Source organism: Crocuta crocuta, unplaced genomic scaffold (assembly GCF_008692635.1).
Source record: "Crocuta crocuta isolate KB4526 unplaced genomic scaffold, BGI_CrCroc_1.0 scaffold128, whole genome shotgun sequence".
NCBI classification, from domain to species: Eukaryota; Metazoa; Chordata; class Mammalia; order Carnivora; family Hyaenidae; genus Crocuta; species Crocuta crocuta.
This window is the reverse complement of record NW_027532232.1, coordinates 4,932,901-4,954,363: the sequence shown is the minus strand read 5'-3', so window position 1 is coordinate 4,954,363 and position 21,463 is coordinate 4,932,901. Positions and strand designations below refer to the sequence as shown.

At 45.2% G+C, this 21,463-nt stretch overlaps 2 protein-coding genes across 4 annotated transcripts in view; both read right to left on the bottom strand.

The window, feature by feature from the left end:
- The window catches only part of ZNF212 (zinc finger protein 212), a 17,811-nt gene extending 6,031 nt beyond the window's left edge, over positions 1–11,780 (bottom strand). For 2 of the 3 annotated variants that reach the window (XM_077778015.1, XM_077778016.1), the window contains exon 1: positions 11,657–11,780. In XM_077778015.1, coding sequence (XP_077634141.1) covers positions 11,657–11,680 — 24 coding nt within the window. In that variant the 5' untranslated portion in view covers positions 11,681–11,780. Of the gene's footprint in view, positions 1–11,247; positions 11,369–11,656 lie in introns of those variants that run through there. The other variant, XM_077778017.1, reaches the window with a different exon arrangement.
- Positions 11,781–21,036: 9,256 nt separating this feature from the next.
- The window catches only part of ZNF282 (zinc finger protein 282), a 25,851-nt gene continuing 25,424 nt past the window's right edge, over positions 21,037–21,463 (bottom strand). The window contains 1 exon segment of the mRNA XM_077778001.1: positions 21,037–21,463. This exon segment is cut by the window's right edge and continues 2 nt beyond it. Coding sequence (XP_077634127.1) covers positions 21,067–21,463 — 397 coding nt within the window. The 3' untranslated portion in view covers positions 21,037–21,066.

Below are 21,463 nucleotides of genomic sequence, written 5' to 3'. Positions count from 1 at the left end.
GGGGGGGGGGGGGGGGGGTGTAGAGAGGGAGACAGAACCTGAAGCCGGCAGGGCTCGAACTCACGAGCCTTGAGATTATGACCTGAGCCAATGTCAGACGCTCAACCGACTGAGCCACCAGGCGCCCCTGTAAGGTTTTGTTTTGTTTTTTTTATCTTTTACCTTATCTATTTTCCCACAAAGTTGAAATCATATTGTACATAGTGTTTTGTTACCTGCTTTTCATTCTTAGCATATTCTTTAAGACCAACAAAGACACAATTCCTCAGTAGGACCCAAAGGACTCAACCTGCTCTTAGCACAGTGAGTAACACCTAAACGTTTACTGATGCAATGTGACAAAGTCTACTGACATTCGCCTTAACACTTCTCATTTTTACAATCTGTCCCTGACAACAGGAAAATCAGTACAGCTGAAGCGCAACGTGACTGAAACCAACATCTGGGAAGTCTTCCCACAACTTGCTCTCACCCCATGGGACTACCGCGTATTCATCTCAGTCCGAAACCCCCAGAGGTTCATGCTCTTTTATTGGGCATCCGCTTTGTTCAAGGCTGCTTCTCCATCCACGAGGACTACACTGAGACCAAGACACGGAGAGGAAGGATCTTGGAAAGAACAGCCGGGGCCAGGACTTCGGGTCTGGAGAAACAGGGCCCAAAACTGAAAACATAAGCTTGGCCATGACCTACTGCAGTGACTCAACTCGGTTCATTATGGAACATGTGGGTTAAAGCTGAACTATCGCCTCTAAAAAATATTTAAATAAAAGTTTATGGTAAAAGATGGATACAAATGAAACAACACACAACACTAGGCTGTTGGACAGACTCATTTCGGCACAGGTTCTGCTTTTCACTTTCAGTCGCTCCGGCTTTGCGGAGCCTGGCCTTTCTGAGCCCAGCGGCCTGCTGAGCACCTCTAGCAGACAGGAAGGTGGGCCAGCATCTGAGCAAAGGGGTAATTCCTTTCCTCTTGCACAGAACAAAAGGCTGAAAGGAGTGGTTAAATCAAGCTGCTACTTCTAATTTGAATGATCTGTTGAGATGGAAACAATTCAAATGTCCACGCACTGGTTAATCAATAACCAAACCAGGGTCCATTCTTATGTTACTGGTTGAATTTTGTTTCCCCAAAAAGATATGTTGCCGTCCCAACCACCAGTACCTCAGAATGTGATCTCTGTGTAACAACTTTTTTTTTTTTTAAAGATTTTATTATTTTAAGTAATCTCTACACCTAATATGGGGCTCGAACTCTCAACAGCGAGATCAAGAGTCTTGTGCTCCATCAACCGAGTCATCCAGGCACCCCGGATTGTAATCTTATTCGGAGATTTTACAGAGATAATCAAGGTAAATGAGGTCATTAGATGGGCTCTAACCAAGTATGACTGGGCATCCTTATAAAAGGGGAAATCTGGGCAGAGACAGACGTGCACTTAGGGGGGAAGATGTGAAGACACACACAGGGAGAAGACAGCCACGTGATGGTGGAGGCAGAGGTCGGAGTTCCGTTGCCACAAGCCAAGAAAATGATGGGGGCATCAGAAGCAATAAGAGAAGCCTGGAATATCTGATTTCTCCAACTCGGTAGACACCTTGATTTCAGATTTCCAGCCTCCACAACCGTGAAGACAATACACCTCTGGTGTTTAAGCCCCCAACTTGCAGTACTTTGTTACAGCAGCTTTAGGAAACTAATATACCAAACAATAGAGTACTATCACATGATTAATATATTAATAATTAACATGTTAATCCTACATTAGCGATAAAAAGGAACATACTATTGACAAACATAACATGGATGGATCTCAAAATCATTATGCTAAGTGAAAGAAGCCAGACACAAAATGCCACCCACTCTATTCCATTTACGTGACATCCAGGAAAGGCAAAAGAACAAAGACAGAAAGCAGATGAGTGGTTGCCAGAGGCTGGGATGGGGGGCGGAGGGGAGAAGGAGAGTGACTGCAAAGGAACACTTTCTGTGATGATGGAAATATTCTGTATTTTGGTAACATGATGATGGCTACACATGTGTCAAAACTCACTGAACTGTGTGCCTGACGAGTGACTTTTACTGGATGTACTGTGTCTCCCTAAGCACGACCCAGAACCCCAAGGCAGAAGAAAATGTTAGCGGCCATGAAAGCCTCCATAAACAAAGTCTGAAAAAACAAGCAGGGAGAGAATATATGTAAACAGGCTATGAAGTGGAAAGAAAAGATAACAACCCCCAAATAAAACTGCAAACTAAGCAATTCGGAGAGAAGAAACGTGAGTGGTCAAGAAGCACTCAGGACGGCAAATATAACCAAGTGAAACCGCTCTTCACCCACCAGGCTGACAAACTTGAAAAAGAGGGATAAGGAACTACATTCAGAGCTGACTAGGAGAGAAAACTGGCACTTTCATAATACTCCCAGAGGGAATGAAAGCTACTGCAAACTTTAGGGAAGAATTATCTCATGAAAGTCACTCAAAACCCTCTCCCCTAGCAATCCCAGTTACAAGAATCCATGCTACAAAAACAAACAGCATTATTTACTGACACCCATACAAAGATTACCGGTAACACTCTTTGGAACAGTCAAAGCCTGGAAATAATCTAGATGTCTGTTCATGGAGGAATGCTTAACCATACACGACTTTTAAAAACAATGAGTTAGATGCATGTGTATCGTTCTGAAGAGTTTTCATCATATACTGCTAGTTAAAAATCCAACTTTTAGGGAAATATATTTATTATTTTTTATTGTTTATTTTTGAAAGAGAGTGTGAGTAGGGGAGGAGCAGAGAGAGGAGGGACAGAGGAGCTGAAGTGGGCTCTGTGCTGAGAGCTGAGAGTTCAATGCAGGGCTCAAACTCACGAACCACGAGATCATGACCTGAACCTGAGTTGGAGGCTGAACCACACAGGCTCCCTAGGAAATATATTTATTATGATCCCACTTTCCTAAAGAAAAGAAGATATACAAGTTTGTGTTTGTTTCAGCATACAGAGAAGTCTGGAAATACACTCAATAAATTGTTAACACGACTTACCTTCAAAGACATGAGTGGGAGGGATTTTAATCTTTCTTTGTCAACTATTGTTTGTTTGACTTCGTCAATAAACATGTGGGTTTTTTTCTGTAATTTGTTTTTTTACATAAATTCCATATGTAAGAGTAGTCCTGATGGCAGTGAAAAATACAGAAAGTACACTTATTGGGTGGCTGTCGGATAGGCATCTGACCGGCTCAAGTTATGTATGATCTTGCATTCATGAGTTCGAGCCCCAGGTTGGGCTCTCTGCTAACAGCTCAGAGCCTGGAAGCCACTTTGGATTGTGTCTCCCTCTCTCCCTGCCTCCTCCCCTGCTCGCACTCTCTCACTCTCTCTCAAAAATAAACAAACATTAAAAAAAAATTTTTTTTAAGTACTCCTATGTTGCTCATACTTCTGGATACTCCAGGACAGTTCTGCTTGAGTGTTCTAGTATACTGAGATCAAGACTCACACGATGGGACTGCAGCTATGGTCTGAAACCTGTCACCATTAAGTATAAGACACAGTCCTTCTTGCTAAGAAATCTGCAATCTGCTTGAGTGAAATACAAAACAATTAAATACCATCCTAAATCCTTTGATTAAAGTGGACTAAGTAATGTTTAAGGTCACTTCCAACTCTAGATACCATGGTTGTTTTTTTGTTTTTTTAAATGTTTTATTTATTTCTAGGAGAGAGAGAGGGAGACAGCGTGAGCAGGGGAGGGTCAGAGAGAGAGGGAGTCACAGACTGAAACAGGCTCCAGGCTCTGAGCTGGCAGTCAGCACAGAGCACGACGCGGGGCCCGAACCCACAAACCGCGAGATCATGACCTAAGCGAAAGTCGGACGCTTAACCGACTAAGCCACCCAGGCGCCCCGATACCATGTTTTTTTAATACTGAATAGTTTAAATACTTAATTCATGAGATGTATGAGGTAGTGGCAACAAATCTCCATGTAACTACCACTCAGTTATAGATCTATAGACTTTGAAGTCCTCTGTAGGACTCTCTCAAGTACTATCCTGAATTTGATTTTTCACTATTTTCTTTTTCATGTTTTCACCAAATGTTTGTTTCCAAAACAATGCATTTTCTTTAGTTTCACAAATTTTAGGACTTTATATAAGTAGAATCCTTATTTCACAACTCCTAAGAATATCCCGTTTTTGCAGACATCACTTTCACTTCTATAGAATATTCCACTGTGTGCCGATACCACAATTTCCCTTCCGTTATTGATGTGCCCCCCCAATCTTTGTCATTACAAACAATGCTGCCACGAATGGGACTGTGCATGGCTCCTAGTGGACAGAGGCAAGTTTCCTGAAGGTATAGTCCTAGGAAGGGAATTGTTGGCTTACAGGGTAAACATCCTGAACTTCCATAAATATGCCAAATGTTTTCTAAAGTGGTTGTATCAATTTCACTCCTATCAGAAGTATGTACATATTCTGCATGTTCCCCAACTACGTTACTGTCAGACCAATATTTTCTCCTAATAGGTCTGAATTGATATGTCCTCACATTTTCCATCTCCATTTTCCCTGATTACTAATAAGGGGAAGCTTATTTTAAATGTTTATTGGCCATTCAAATTTCTTCAGTGAACTACTTACTCAAGTCTTTTACTCATTTATCTTTTGGGTTATCTGACTTCCTTCTATCTCAGAATTTCTCTTAAAATTCTGGAAACTAATTTTTATCCATGCTGTATGTGTTGCAAATATTTTTTCCTTATTTGTGCATTTAAAAAATTCTTTGGGGCACTTAGGTGGCTCATTTGGTTAAGCATCTGACTTTGGCTCAGGTCATAATCTCATGGTTTGTGAGTTGGAGTCCTCTGTGGGGCTCTGTGCTGACAGCTCAGAGCCTCGAGCCTGCTTCAAATTCTGTGTCTCTCTCTTTCTGCCCCTCCCCTGCTCACACTTTCTCTCTCTCAAAAATAAACATTAAAAAAATTTTTTTAGGGGCGCCTGGGTGGCTCAGTCAGTTAAGCGTCCGACTTCGGCTCAGGTCATGATCTCACAGTTCATGGGTTCAAGCCCCATGTCAGGCTCTGTGCTGGCAGCTAGCCCAGAGCCTGGAGCCTGTCTTCGGATTCTGTGTCTTCTCTCTCTGACCCTCCCCTGATCATGCTGTCTCTCTCTCTCTCTCAGAAATTTTAAAAAAAAATTAAAAATTAAAAAATTAAAATTAAAGAAAAATTTTAATTCTTTACTATTTTTTGATTAAAAAATTAACTTTAATGTAGTTGAGTTTTATCAGAATTAATTCTTTTATGGTTTGAATTTCTGTGTCAAGTGTTAAAAAAAATCTATATTCCACAATACTGTCTTCGAACACTTCATAGGGTTTTTTTTGCACATTAAGTAACTTCACTAGAATTGGTATCTGTGTATGGTGAAAAGCTCAATTTTCATATGGGAAATCAAAAGATCTAATACAATAAAAAAAACACCAATTTACCCCAAGATCTGTAATGCTATCTCTGTCATGAATCAATTTTCATATATATATCAATCTCTGGCATTTCTACCCTCGTTCTATAGAGTATTTTTTCCATGGTCTTACCCATATTGCTGTTCTAAGACCCATAGCTTTTTTTAAAAAAAGAATTATTGATATTTGGCGAGACAAGTCCCACCTCGTTTTATAGGATTATCTTGACTATCCCAGCTGTTGATATTCTTTACACTCTTGAAAGGTCTCACAGAACAATCTTTAGAGATTTTGCCTGCATCAAATCCATAGATAAACTTGAGAAATAATATATCTAGGATAAAATGTTTCAATCCTTACACATAGTATGCCACTCCTTTTCCAAGGTATTTTTAGTATCTTTCAATATTTTAGCACATTCCCTAGGTACTGCTCTAATCACTGACTGCTACCTAGCAAGCAATTCCAATATTTAGTGGCTCAAGACAACATCTACTTTGCCCATGAATCTGCAATTCACAAAGGGTCTGTCGGGAAATACCTGAGGAATCCCAAGCCACAAGGAGAAGGCACAAGTAGATACTCTGCTCAACAGCCCTACATCGGGGCCCAGTCTACAGTCAGCATCAACTGCCAGAACATGTTTTCATTTCTTTTTTTTTTTTTAAATGTTTTATTTATTTCTAGGAGAGAGAGAGCATGAGCAGGCGAGGGTCAGAAAGAGAGGGAGTCACAGACTGNTTTTATAAATGACTCTATCTATACAGGTGTAACTCGCAGACCTTGCAAATTCGGTTTCAGAACACCACTAACAAAGCAAATGCCACACTAAAGCAAGTCAAATGAATTTTTTGGTTTCCCTAATTCATAAATTTACACTATACTATAATATATTAAGTGAGCACTAGCACTATATCTAAAAAATATACTACATTTTATATCTAAAACGTACACACTGTAATTAAAAAATACAGGGACGCCTGGTGGCTTAATCAGTTGAGCCTCCGACTTCGGCTCAGGTCATAATCTCACAGTTCATGAGTTTGAGCCTGGCATCAGGCTCCCTGCTGTCAGCACAGAGCCTGCTTCGAATCCTCTGTCCCCATCTCTCTCTGCCCCTTTCCTGCTTGTGCTCTCTCAAAAAAAAAAAAAAAAAAAAAAAGACTATTGCAAAAAAAAATGCTCACATCATCAGAACTTTTAGCACATCATACTTAGTGGTCACAGAACTTCCTAACAGATATAATAATAATGAAAAAGTTTAAAATGCTGTGAGAATTATCAAACTGTGACAGAGACATGAAGTCTGACGTGGGGTTGCCACAAACCTTCAATTTGTATATAAAAAAAAAAAGTATCTGCAAAGTACAACGAAGCAAAGCTCAATAAACTGAAGTATGCCTGTATACTGATATTATATATTGACAGGTATATGGCTAAAACAATCTTCTCCATCTGTGCTATCCAACAGCCATTAGAAACACATGGCTGTCTAAATCTAAATTAACAAACTCAATTAAAAATTCAGTTCCTCAGCCATACTAGTTCAAGTGCTTAACAGCCATATATTTGATTAGATTAACACTGACTATATTGAACAGTGCACAACAGATTATTTCCATAATCTCAGAAAGTTCTATTGGATGTGCTACACCCTTACTAATTTTCTTCTCTGCTTGATAAAAACTAAGGTGTTAGTCTTCTACTTTGCTAGTGAATTGTCCTGTAGTTCTGTCAACTTTTGTTTTATACATTTTGGGGCTATGTAATTAGATGTAAAATATTAAAAATGTCCTATCAAGCTGGTAAATTGAGTCTTACCACTATAAAAGTAGTAGTACTCCTCTATCTATATGAATATTAATATAGTTGAGCGAATTTTCTTTTGATTAATGTTAGCCTGGTACGTTCTCAAACTCTTTTATGTTCAACCATTTTTGTAGTTTTATCTTTTAGTTGTATCTCTTATAAACCAGATAGTGGGATTTTTTTTCCCCAATCCTGAAAGTATTTTGCTTTTTAACTAGAACATTTTGTCCATTTACATTTATTGTAATTGTTGATCTATTTTTATTGATTTTTACCTTGTACTATTTATCCTATCTCTCTTTTCATTATCTTTGTTTTCTTTTAGATGATTTTTTTTTCTTATTCTATTATTCTCCCTTCTAACTTGTAGGTTTTACAGCCAAGTTCTAGCCTTTTAGCAAGTATATTAGATATTACAGGAAGCACACCTATAAAGACCTTTAAATAACTGAATTCTGATCTCTCCTTTTTTTTTTTTTAATGTTTTATTTATTTCTAGAAGAGAGAGAGAGACAGCGTGAGCAGGGGAGGGTCAGAGAGAGAGGGAGTCACAGACTGAAACAGGCTCCAGGCTCTGAGCTGGCAGTCAGCACAGAGCCCGACGTGGGGCTCAAACCCACAAACCACGAGATCATGACCTAAGCGAAAGTCGGACGTTTAACTGACTAAGCCACCCAGGCGCCCCTGAATTCTGATCTCTTCTAACTTTACATCAATGCTGCCATGTATTTTAGTTTGCCTTTATTTTTAATCTCACAAAGAATGTTTTATTTAGTCAACATTTGTTTAGATTTACCCATTTACCTGGATCATCACACTTTCTTACATTTTCAGACTTTCCATTTGGGAAGATTTTCCTTTTACCTGAAGTATACCCTTTACGAGCTCCTTTAATGAGAATGTACTGACAGTAAAATGTCAGTTTTGTCCGAAAAATTTTTTTTAATTTTTTTAAAGAGACAGCACACACAAGCAGAAAGAGAGGGATAGAGGGAGAGGCAGGGGGAGGGACAAAGAGGAAGGGAGGAAGGGAGGGAGGGAGAGAGACACCCAAGCAGGCTCCATGCTGGTGTAGAGCCCGATGCATGGCTCAGTCCTACCACCCTGGGGCCATGCCCTGAGCCCAAATCAAGAGTTGGACGCCCAACTGACTTGAGCCATCCAGAAACACCCATCTGAAATTTTTTTTTTTACCCTTGTCTTTGAAAGATCTTTTACAGAGTGTAAAAATCTGGGATCACAGCTATTTGCTTTCAGTCTACTGACATCATTCTACTTTGTCTGGCTTCCATTGTTGCTGTTGAGGAGGTGGACCCCATTAATCTACGGACAGTTCATTTGAAGGTAATCTCTTTTCTCTAGATGCTTTTAAGAATTTTGTCTTATTTTCGGGGCACCTGGGTGGCTTAGTCGGTTAAGCGTCCGACTTTCGCTTAGGTCATGATCTCGCGGTTCGTGGGTTCGAGCCCCGCGTCGGGCTCTATGCTGACTGCCAGCTCAGAGCCTGCAGCCTATTTCAGAGTCTGTGACTCCCTCTCTCTCTGACCCTCCCCTGTTCACGCTGTCTCTCTCTCTCTCTCCTAGAAATAAAAAATAAAACATTTAAAAAAAAAAAAGAATTTTGTCTTATTTTCTATATTTTCACTATTATGTGTCTAGATAGAGATTTTTTTCTGTTTATCCTGATTGGGATCCACTGGGTTTCTAATGTATTAGTGTTTGCATCAGTCCTACAATAGCCTCAGTCATTAGCTATTCATCAAATATAGCATCCAGTGCAGAGTGTTAAGTGCACATTTTCCTTCTGGAATATCCGTGTTTTTCTTTTTCAACGTATTTTATTTTTGAGAGAGAAAGCAAGAGAGCACGGAAGGGGCAGAAAGAGAGGAGGGACAGAGAATCTTAAGCAGGCTCCAGCTGACAACAGAGAGCCTAATGGGGGGGTTGGAGCTCACAAACCCTGACCTGAAGTCAGACACTTAACTGACTGAACCACCCAGGCACCCCTCAATGTTTTCATTATGGAACTTCAATATCCAAAATCTTTGAAGGCCTACTTTCATCCATTATTTTTACCACCTTTTCCTTGTAGTTTTCTTTGCTCTTTTGGTAGTTTTTTGGTTTTTTTGTTTTTTTTTTTTTTTACTGCAAACTAATTTTTCTTATAATTTTATATAAGGTAATTATTTGAAGTCTGAGTAAATGCAGATTCCTCCAGAGAAGATCTGTGTTTATTTCTGATACACAGCAGTACTTTAAACTCCATTCTTGGGAGGGAGGGTAGGGTGGAATGCCTGGCCGGCTCAGTCAGTAGAGCATGCAACTCCTGATCACAGGGTGCTTGAGTTCAAGGCCCACACTGGGCATGGGCCCTACTTAAAATAATAAATAAGTAAATATAAACTACATTCTTGGCTTGAGGTTTTTTAGACCATCAGGCAGCATGAATTCACACAATAAAACCCACACCAGATTCACCATGAATTCTCAAGGGGCACCTTGCATCCGTGTCCCAGCACCAAGGTTTCACACAATTCTCTTTGCAATACTGAGAGTAAGAGCTTATGTTCAGTTCCCACTGAATGTTGCCCTCTGAAGTCTCCATTTTAAGGATTTGGGGCAAGGAGCTTCTGAGACGTCCCCCCTCCTCCACCTAAGTTTTGTCTTCTACTTTTCAGGTCCTTTGGAGCCAAAAAAACCCCAAGGTGAATGTTTTGCAAATGCCCTCCAAGTTGGCCTCAGAACTCATCTCTGGGCTCCGAGTATTCTTCACAAGGTACATTTCAAATATATTTATGTGGTGCTTTCTCCCCCCTGGCAGTTGTAATTGTCTTCATCAGGGTGTCTGCTTGGTCAAAGTCAGTCAGTCAGACCACTCTTGGTCAGAGTCAAAGGAAAGGTACAGAATCCGCATCTGAAGAGGTGATATCTGAGAAGAGACATCAGCTGAGGAACGATGTAAATACATTCTACAGTGAAAGATCTGTAAGTTATTTAAAGGGCAGTATGGGATTCTGGTGGATCTTTTAAGGCTCTCTTCTGACAAGGTCTCTTGATGACCTGCATGTACCGGTTCACTGACGAAGTCAGAAAGAAGTACTCTTGGAATTCAGTGAGTCGTCTTCCTGCCCTACTTTAGTACCAACTTGGTCTTGAGGAAAAGCCAAGTCTTTGGCTACAACGGCTTAGAGATCTGAAGAGTCAGGGGAGGTAAATATTATAAACATTTGTGTCTATGCGATTCAACTGTAACTTCTTGAAAGCACACACCGTGTTCTCTTCTCTGTGTTCTCTGTGTTCTCTTCTCTGGGTCTTCCAATCCTTTCCATCTTGATTGTCTTGATTCTTAGCCACTTTCTACAAGAGTCAAATGTCGTGCACCTTGCTCAGGGTAAACTTCTCACCACAGGGTCTCCTTAGCTCTCAAGTCTCACCAAGATCTCACATAACTCTGAAAGTGTTTCTAGACCCAGGAATGCTTCGTTTGAAAGCTAATTTAATTCCCTCTGTCCTTTCCATAGCAAACCCTCTTGTGTTACCAAATTAACCACTAATGTGAAAACGTCAGAGCTAGAAGGAACCTCAGGGATCATCTAGCAACCAGTCCCAAAATCTGAATTTCTGGCCAGAGAAAGGGAGGCCCGGGGTAAACACAGTTGCCCACGCAGTCAAGTGAATATTTGAGAGCTGAGTTTCGGCGGAGCTACCCAGTTTCCTGACTCCCTAACCAGGATTTTCTTCGCCCCAAGCTCCGTGTCTTGACAGTCCCTGAATGGGGGCGACTGGGGACCGGGGAGAGGAAGAGAGACCGGAGAGCGTCACAAGCAAAACCAGCGACTGCTCTGTGAGGGAATGCCTGTCCCCAAAGAGAGGAAGCCCGGCCTGATTTCACCCTGTGGCTGCAACCCGAGTCCAGAAGTCCATAGCAAGAGTGACGAAAAGAACGAGCAAAACCCAGCAAGCTGAGAACATAGGGGTAGGCCACAAGTCCTGGGGTCCCGGAGCCCCGTGCGCGCTCGCGGGCCGAGATGGCGACCCTGGGTTTCCAAAGCGCGCCACCTCTCCAGCCTGGAAGCGCATGACGAAAAAGTGTGGGGACGGTCGCAAACCCAAGAACACGAAACAAGCCTCGGAGAAGTTTCTCGGCGACGGTACGTGGCGCTGGGGCCCGGCCCGACGCCGGAGGAACCAGAGAGGAAGAGGGCAGAGCCCGGGGGCCGTGGGAGGAGGTCGGTGCTCGCCAGCAGCGGCCCCGGGAGCCCCCCGGCCCCCCCAGCCCCACCGGAGTCCGGACCCCGAAGCCCCGCCCCGGCCAGAAGCTCCGCCATCCCGAACGCGCCCGCGACTCGGTGCCAGGAGGACCCTTACCCGAGTAGGCTCCGACTCCGCCATGGCTGCCAGTCGCCCCTCAACTCCCGGGCTCCGCCTGATAACCCTCGGGCTGCGTGCCGGTCCCCTGGGCGCTCCCTACCCCTCCTCGAAGCCGCCACCAGTGCCGTGTTGATACAAGGTGCATTGTGGGAGTCCGGCCCTTCGGCGCCAAGACCTGCTCCCGCCGCTCGCGCGCACTGCGCGGGATTTCTACGGCGCCCCCGCGCGGCCGGAGGGTGAACAGCAGCTCGGCGCTTGGGCGCAGAGTGTGCGACCTTAGAGGAGCTCTGTCCCGTGAGGTCCAAGGCAGGTTCAGAATTTAAGGCAGACGCAGGCCTCTTAGTGCCCAGCACTCGGCGAGGTGCTTTGAGGGATTCAAAAATGTATAAAATGTATAAAAGTCAGACTTTGCTCTGAGGGAAGAATATGTCATTTCATTGGGGAAAGAGAGATGGTCCCAAATGGCAAGTGGTTTTTTTTTTTTGTTTCTGTTTTTGTTTTCCATTAGTTCATCTGTCGTTTGGCTTTCTAGAAAGTAGAAATACACTTTCCACATCGACAGTGTGGGGTCAAGGTACCCAGGCCAACCCACTGCATCCTATTCACTATGGTAATCACGCGCCTCGGAAAATCCAAGATGGCCCTGATTTCAAATGTTTAATCCAGTCCACATATTATGTTAGATGGTGACTTTGGAATTCTGATTTGGAAAGCACGGCTGCATTTCCATTTGATCACCCAATACAAAGCACTACTGCAAACCATACGTGCCTAATTGGTACCACATTGTCTCTATAGAGACAGGCGATGAACTTCCACTTTGAATTACAGCTGTGAAGCTCTTCCCCTGAGGACTAAACTCTTAATGAGATCAACAGAAAATTATGTTCACACATAACTGATTCCTTCTCAGCATGCAGGGCTCAGGTCAGACTTTACCTCCTTAGAGAAACATTCTCTGCCCATCCTGCCCAGAGGCCATCCCAACACACTATCCTGACACCCTGATTGAAATTTTCCACAGCATTATCACTACCTGAAGTAACTTCATTTTTTTATTAGTTTACGTGGTAATTATGGGTCTCTCACTAAAATGTCCCTCCACAGTACACACCATTTCTGGCACACAGATGTGTTCATAAAGATCTCTGGATTATTGAATGGTGAAGTAGAGAATAAGGATAGAGTAAAGTCACCTCCAAGAGAAGCCATGATGTCTACAGCAACAGGATGGCCAAGCTTAGGAGACAAGGCAGCCATTGAGGTATGTCTAGGGTCTGACCGCCTTTCTTAGACCAACAAAAACTTAGTCAGACCCAGAAAAAAATGTATCACGATTGTGGAGACACACATGCCAGGACGTAGGATACTGGGGTCATCAAGCAGTAGGCTCAGTTCTAGAACTCTCTATCCTGTTTCTGTGTTCACTGGGCAGTCTAATGATGCAGGTTTCCATGAAGCTACTGGGTGACAACATGCAGATGAGGCTGACACAAATGTCCGATCCACCCCTGGAAATGATTAAACTGATACTTTGGCTTGTCCGTCAGTCTCTTCAGAATCACCATGACTCAGCACCCCTGACTCTAAGCCTGGAACAGTGGGAAGATATTTAGATCAAATTTCCAGGGTGCAAAGGAGGCAGCACCAAGCATTGGTCCGAATCTCATGGGCTTGTAGAGATGGTGCGCACAGCGACTTAGAAACTGGAGCCCAGGGTCGCCTGGGCAGCTTAGACTGTTAAGCGTCTGACTTGGGCTCAGGTCATGATCTCACGGTTCGTGGGTTCGAGCCCCGCGTCCGGCTCTGTGCTGACTGCCAGCTGAGAGCCTGGAGCCTGTCTCAGAATCTGTGTCTCCCTCTCTCTCTGACCCTCCCGGGCTCACACCACCTCTTTCTCAGAAATAAATAAAAAATATTAAAAAAATAAATAACTAAAAATAAAAATATTTTTTAAAAAAATTTCTTAAAAAAAAAAAATAGGGGAGCAAAGATGGGTGAAATGGGTGAAGAGCACACTTATCTGGATGAGCACTGAGTAATTTATGGAATTGTTGAATAAAAAAAAGAATAGAAACCATTTTTTCAAATTGCAAATGTTTTAAAAATTGGGGCAAAATAATAGTGTCTATATTGCTATCAAGGAAGGAAGGGAGGGAGTGAGGAGGGGCCGAGACCATTGGTCTCTCCTGCTTATTAATTTCTCAGCCCTGCCATTTCCTCGTTATTAGTGAGAAATAATAATAGCACACATCTCATAGCATTGCTCTGCAGATTAAATGAATTAGTTCAAGAGCTTAGAACTGTGCATGTTAGGTGAGGAGCTCAAAAAGTGCTTCTGATCCCTATTAATCTGTGTTCTGGCTTCTTCATTTACTAAGTGATGTGGCTTATGCTTACTCTGTTTCAGTGTCTTTTCACGGAGAATACAAGCACCACATCCTAGGGTTGTTAATAAAATTAAAACGAATAACGTAAGTAGAGTGTTAATATAGCTGAATGCCTGGTGTAGAGCGAGCACTCAGTAACAGGTGATTTCTCATTTTGGTACGTTTGTGCTTTGGCGAAGTCCAAGCCTTGAGCTGCAATGACTTCGCCAAGATAAATGTTACCTTCTCTGGTCTCTTGGAAGCTTCCTATTGGCCCCTTCCCAGTGAGACTCAGATCTTGACACAGGCCTTTAACTAAACTTTGAAAGAAAGCTCCTAATTGTTCTCATTGGTGGCAGCGGTATCAAACGAATCAAGAAAATATACTTAGTACCTGTACCTTCTCATCTCTATGTCTGTAAAATACGAATGTAACACGCAGAGCTGAAGGTGACCTTAGATATTATCTCACCCACACCCTCATTTCTACTGACAGAAAAGAGTATCCTTTGAATCATGTATAATACAAATTAAGTTTAAAATAATGTTTCAGGGGCGCCTGGGTGGCTCAGTCGGTTAAGTGTCCAACTTCGGCTCAGGTCATGATCTCACAGTGCATGGGTTCGAGCCCCGCCTCTGGCTCTGTGCTGACAGCCAGCTCAGAGCCTGGAGCCTGTCTTTGGATTCTGTGTCTCCCTCTCTCTCTTGCTCATGCTGTCTCTCTCTCTCAAAAATAAATAAAACATTAAAAAATTTTAATACATAAATAAAATGTTTCAGAAATTAATCTTGTCCTTTAAATTTTCTATTGTGCATATGATTTATACCATATGTATTAACATATATATGTGCACATATGCCCAAACGTTTTTTTTTACTCGAGGAAGTTTATAGACCGTGGCTTTATTCCACTTAGCTGAGACCCTTTCTATTCTGTTCCTCTTACTATCCTGCAAGTCTCTACATGGCAGAGACCATGGCTTGTGTGCCCCTTCTCGCTCCTGGGGAGCATGCCCCCCCTCAAGGCTTCCAGGTCAGGGAGAATCCTAGAATGCACACATCTTGGTTCAAACACTGCTACTCTCTGACCCCCCATATATGCGTGTATGGACACAGTGGACAGTTAACACACACACAGTGTGTCCACACGCAGTGGGCATCTGTTAACTTTGTCAGCCTAGCACTTTCCCCTTCTTCTGGGCATAGATGCACCTCCGTCTCTTTGGGGACAGCTCCTCCCTCGGCTCTAGCCATGTGCAGTTGGATTGGGTACTGCCATCTTGTTGCATGCCAATTCCAGTCTGGTCACAGTGACTGTTGAAGGGCGGGCATCTGACTCAAGCCAGTCCAATCCTAGCACCTCTCGGTCACAGTAATTGAGCCAGGAGTGGGCATATGACCTAAACTGGACCAATCAGAGTTCTTCCCTGGGGTTTTTCTAACTGGAGTGAAGAGGAAAGGTTCTTTTCCTCTCTGGTGAGGTTAATAAATACACGAATCAGGAACTGTCTTGTCCCCCATTTTGGGGGGTATTGACTTGAAAGAATGACACCGACACACAGAAAAGAGCAGAGATGAGAGACACGTTTTTGCCTCTGTCCTGGATTCGTTGTTCAACTGTTCTTTTGAGTGTGTGAATGAGTCCAGCTTTCTTCCAGAAACACCCCCTTTCTCCAGAGTTGACCAGTCAGCTTCAGGTAGAGGAACTGAGTGACTAGGTGACAAGCAGTTTTTTGTTTGTTTTTTTACTGCCCATCCTTTCACTCATTTAAAATTTTGAATGTATTAATGTGAAATCTATTCAAAACCCCAAATGGACTAAAACCTAGTGCAGAACTCCTCTTAAGGAGCAAATAGCTTTTTTTTTTTTTTTTTGCAGAAGAGTTTTACTGGTCATTTTAGCTGTGGAAAAATAGGCCTTAGGGAATGGCTTGGAAGGCAGAAGGAAAGATATAATTAAATTGCTATTCCTTGGGATGTCTAAGAGGCTCAGTCGGTTGAGCGACTGACTCTTGATTTCAGCCTAGGTCATGATCTCATGGTTCATGAGATTGAGCCCCAAGTGGGGCTCTGTGCTGATGAAGCAGAGCGTGCTTAGGATTCTCTCTCTCCTCTCTCGCTGCCCCTCCCCCATTCACTCACACGCTCTCAAAATAAACATTAAAAAAAAAACCTCAATTGCTCTTAAAAAGTAGGGTGTGTATGCCTGGGTGGCTCAGTTATTGAGTAATTGAGAGATGGTTAAACATCTCTCAATTTTGGCTCAGGTAATGATCAAGCCCTATGTTGGGCTCCACACAGTCAACACAGAGCCTGCTTGGTATTCTCTCTCAAAATAAACACATAAACTTTAAAAAAAAAAAAAATCCACCTAAATTGCTCTCCATAACAAAGTAGGATTGGGGAATTTCCTTGGATTCTCTGGGAGGGTGTGAGGGACCCCAGAAAGGAGGAGGAGAGCTACTTTTCTGAGAGGAAGGTAAGATACAAGATTAAGAGTGGGAGATGGTGAATTCTGAGAAATTGCTGATGGTGAAAATTGTGAAAGAACAGAGATAGTGGGTATTTTAGGTCTAATTTGGGGTCATTTGCTGTGCTAGGCTGAGATGAGACCCTCTCTATAACCACCAAAGTATAAAAGTCTACTAAACATAAGACCTTATCTGGGGAAGGCAGAGAAAAGGCAAAGAGCTGCCGGGGCGAACACAGCAGAACTAAGAGGAGACAGCAGCATGAAGACAGACATACTTGAACTTGAGAATCCAGGAAGCATGAGCTAATGAAGAGAAAGGAAACTTTCCTCAGCCCCACATCCTTGAGATGGGGCGGGGGGTGACTGCTGGTTTTGACACTATTTGTAGGATGGGGACTTAAGCCATTTTATACTTAGAGGATATTGACTTCCATAGGGATGTGGGGATGCCCTGCTAACCAACACTGGCTTTCACTTCCAAGATGGGATATGGGATCTCCCTTGAATCTTGAATGGGATACTAATCAAAGACAGTTTTCTTTTATAACAGAAGAGAATAAACCTAGAGAAACTACTACACTCGGGGATGATGTGGGTGTCAAATACAACTAAGTGGCTCAGTTGGTTGAGCGACTGACTTTGGCTCAAGTCATGATCTCAGGGTTTGAGTTCAAGCCCACTTTGGATCCCACCCCACTACCACCCCACCTCTCTCAAAAACAAATATCAAAAAAATAATACATCTAAAGAGGTTTGACTAGAGGTTCTTGACCTTTAGGACACAGTGTGAGCATGACACTAGAAGATTCTTACGGAAGGAGGCTTATGGAAACCTCACAGGGTGGGGTGGGCAGGGAGAGGGAGACTCTCACACCCAAGATGCCTCTTCTCAAGAATTACTCTTTTAGGGGCGCCTGGGTGGCTCAGTCGGTTGAGAGTCCGACGTCAGCTCAGGTGAGTTCGAGCCCCGCCTCGGGCTGTGCTGACAGCTAGCTCAGAGCCTGGAGCCTGTTTCAGATTCTGTGTCTCCCTCTCTCTCTGACCCTCCCCTGCTCACACTCTTTCACCCTCAGAAATAAAACATTAAAAAAAAAAAAAGAATTATCTTTTAGAGGGGCACCTGGGTAGCTCACTCAGTTAAGTGTCCCTCTTCAGGACTTCAGCTCAGGTCATGACGTCATGAGTTTGAGTCCTGTATTGGGCCTGTGCTGATAGCTCAGAGCCTGGAGCTGCTCTGAATTCTGTCTCCCTCTCTACGTCTCCCCTGCCTGCACTCTCTCTCTCAAAGATAAACATTAAAAAAGAATTCTTTTAGAGATATCCGCCCACAATGGCTCCCTGAGTCATTGGCAGATGGAATGTCATGGCCTCCCTCAGATGGTCCTGACAGGGGCCCAAGCTGATAAGATGCTTTATTACATGTTTTTCTAACCATTACAATCGGATAGACCAATACCCTAAAACATAAGCATAGGCTGGCTCATCTTGACCCTGGGGTGAAGTTTCGTCTTTCCCCTTACTTTCCAACACCCACTATCCTGGGACCAGATATCGGAGGGCCAGTTATGGTGCCCAGATCCTTGATTGTAAGAGAACCGTCCCTTGTGGCTTTTCATTTTTAGTGGCGTCTTAGCTTAAACTTGCTGTTTCTAGACTTCCATTTTCACCCTCTCTTACCTCTCAGAGCTATACACTCTCGGCTTTGGAAGAATTCTAAAGATTTTTAAGTAATTCCTACACCCAACATGAGGCTCAAACTCATGACTCTGAGACTGAGAGTCACATGCTCTGCTGACTGAGCCAGCCAGGCACCCCCGGGCTTCTCAAGAGTTCGAAGGGGCCTATGAGTCATCAGTGGCATAGCAGACCCCAGGCTAACTGGCAGCCTGTCTATGGAATAGTCTTGGCATTCAAGGTCTTCCCATGGCCTGGCCTTGACTCACCTTGAAACGATGACATTGGCTATCTCTTCGCATTCCAGGTACGGCCAGGGCAGTCTGCCGTTNCATCCCTTGCAGCCTGCAGGCCTTGACTTCTCAGTTCCGGAAGGACACAGAAAGCAGCTCTTAGCAGTGGCTGTCTCTTAACAGGGAGTCTGGCAGGAAAGAGCTTTACTCCTGGGCCTTTTTGTTTTTTTTAACCATTTAAATTTTTACTGCATGCATTAATTTTTAAATTAAAATAGTTAATTTTAATTAACACATTATCAGAAGGAAAATAAAAATCCACCTTCAAAGCAGGACCCCTGACCTCTGTCCTGCTTCAGTAAGCGGACTCCAGGGTCCACACTGAGTGTCCCCACCTTTGATCAGCTCCTGGGGTGGAGCTCACTCTAGGACACGCCAGAGGCCAGTCCCAGATGCTGGGGTGTCTCATGGTGGAGCCGAGGGGCACGTGGCGCAGTGGCATCCGCCAGACCAGGGCGCAGGAACCAGACAGCCCCGGCCCCCTCACTGGCTCAGTCACTAAACCTCTTTGGGAATCAGCTCCTTGAGGTTAAAAAAAGGGAGGGACTCCGGCTAGGTGTTCAGGTGAATCAAACCCACGTCTCAATAGTGATCTCTCCCCCTTCTTCACACTCTCAACAGCCAAAAAAGAAAAAAAAGAAAAAAAAAAGTTGGTCTTATTCCTCCATGTCCTAGATTATGAAAATATTGATTTTACTGCCTTCCTCCCAAAGGAAAACGCTGGTCTAGAAGGTTCCCTTCTGCTCTAACAAAACTCCGTTGAAGGTGTAACTTCTCAACTCCTCTTCTTAAGATTTGCCTTCTTCAGAAAGCAGAAGGAAGAAAAATGCAATCCCAGTTGGGCTCCGATTCCTCGAGGCTTTACTGTAGGAAGCCACAGCTGCAGAGCCCTCTGGCCTTGTGAAAATGCAGTCTGCAACCTGGACACCTTTTATTTAGTTTCAAGAATTCCCTTTGCATGGCAGAAAGGGGTCTGAGGAAAGCAGAGCAGCGCAGATGGGGGGAGGGGGGAGGCAGGACACCCGCCAGCTGCCCGCCGGGCCCCCGGACTGGGAGAGGGAGAAGCAGAAGCGATGGGAAGAGCAGGAGGAGTCATTCTTGACACAAACAAGGGTGTCGGGGCGCGCCACCCCATCCCAGTGCCTGGTCATGCAAGACGCGGAAATGGAGACTATGGCCCCTCAGGACCACGGAGCAGATGCACCAACTCAAGGGAGTCCTTTGGGCGCCTCCCGAGGCGCCTGCAGGGTCCGTGTCCATGTCCGTGAGCGTGGTCAGGTAACAGATAGCACCAGTTGGGAGGCTCAGGGCAGGAGACTGAGGCTCTCAGACTCTAGCACCCGCTGGCCCGGCCCTCCTGGGAAGAGGCTCACTTCCTCGGTGGCTGCTCCTGCAGCCAGAGCCTCCCCCCTCCCCCCGGGGTAACTGGAATAAATCAACAAAGTGAGGTCTGACCCAGGGCACCAGCTGCCTCTGGGGGGCCGGGTCGCTACTGTGCAGTGAAAAGATGCACCAGATTGAAGGACCAGAGGTGGGAAGGACAGGCTGGGGGCAGGGGACCTACTGCCCAGGAGTGTCTACACAGGAAGAGCCTTGCTCCGATGCGCAATGCGCAACCCCAGGGACCGTGGGGCCGATTGGTTCGCCACCTCCAGCCAGGTAACCGGGGAGTTGGTCTCCTGTTGCTTCTGATTCGCGGTGGGTCGGGGGAAGGAGACAGGAGAGAGGCCGGGCCAGAGAAGTCTCTCAGACATGGGAGGTAGGCAGTGTGTGCGGTGGGGGACACTGCTCTGGGGCCCAGGAGCCCTGTCGCTCTCTTCTTGCGTGACCTTGGGTAAACCAGCCATCTGGGTCTCTCCTCTCTGTTACCAAGCGGCGACAACCCTACCCCATCTACCTCAGAGGGACAGGCTAAGGGTAAGAACGGATAACGGATAGAAAACACGTTTTAAAAAAGTAGAAAGCGCTATCCGAACGCGAGGCAGTGCTGTCATCAGAGATGTTACCCCTTAGCCCACCCCTCGCTCGCCGACTCGCGTTTGCTAGCTTTCTCGGCATCTCTGAACCTCGGGACCTCATCTCAGAAGGCTCCTGGGACTCCCTAGTTGCTTCCCCTGATCACAATCTGTGTGTGACCCCTGCGGCCCGCTGGGCGTCTGAGGGGGGCGCCCGGAGACTGTCGCCTCCTCACCGTCCCTCTGGCACCTTCCCTTGGGGAAGACGCTCAGCCAGCCCCTCGGTCCGCTCTATGAGATGAGCTGGCCGTCCGTTCAGGCCGGACAGGTCTAGGGGCCCCCCACCCCCCAAGGGGGACCCTGTCTGGAGTGCAATTCCTCTTCCCAATTTCCAGCAGGTGACAGGTAGAGGGAGGGAAGGCGCGCCGGACCACGGGCAGGGTCAGGGGTGCTCAGGACTACCCCCCACCCCCACCCCGGGTCCCTTCAATAATCTAACAACTCAGCTGGTAACACACCAAACAGACTGCCAAGCATTCAGGGTCTAGGGGGCCAAACTCTGCTCTTAGTGATCTTTCCTTAATCCCCAGAAAGGAGGGGAAGGCTNCCCTGCCGCCGGGCCCTCCCCTCCCCCAGCCCAGCCCTAGTCTTGCTCCGGCGGCGCCTGGAGCGGCCGAGGGGCGCCGAGCCCGGGGCCACCACTGTGCACGCGCAGGTGGTCCTTGAGCGACTCCTTGTAGCGGAAGCTCTTGCCGCACTCGCCGCACGTGTAGGGCCGCTCGCCCGTGTGGATGCGCTGGTGCTTGAGCAGGTTCTGCTTGCGGATGAAGCTCTTGCCGCAGAGCGCGCACTGGAAGGGCCGCTCGCCCGTGTGCAGCCGCTGGTGGTTCTGCAGGTGCTCCTTGCGGCTGTAGGTCTTCTCGCACTCGGAGCACTTGTAGGGCCGCTCGCCGCGGTGCGTCATCTGGTGGCGGATGAGGCCCGAGTGGCAGTTGAAGCTCTTCTCGCACTCGGCGCACTCGTACGGCCCCTCCTTGATG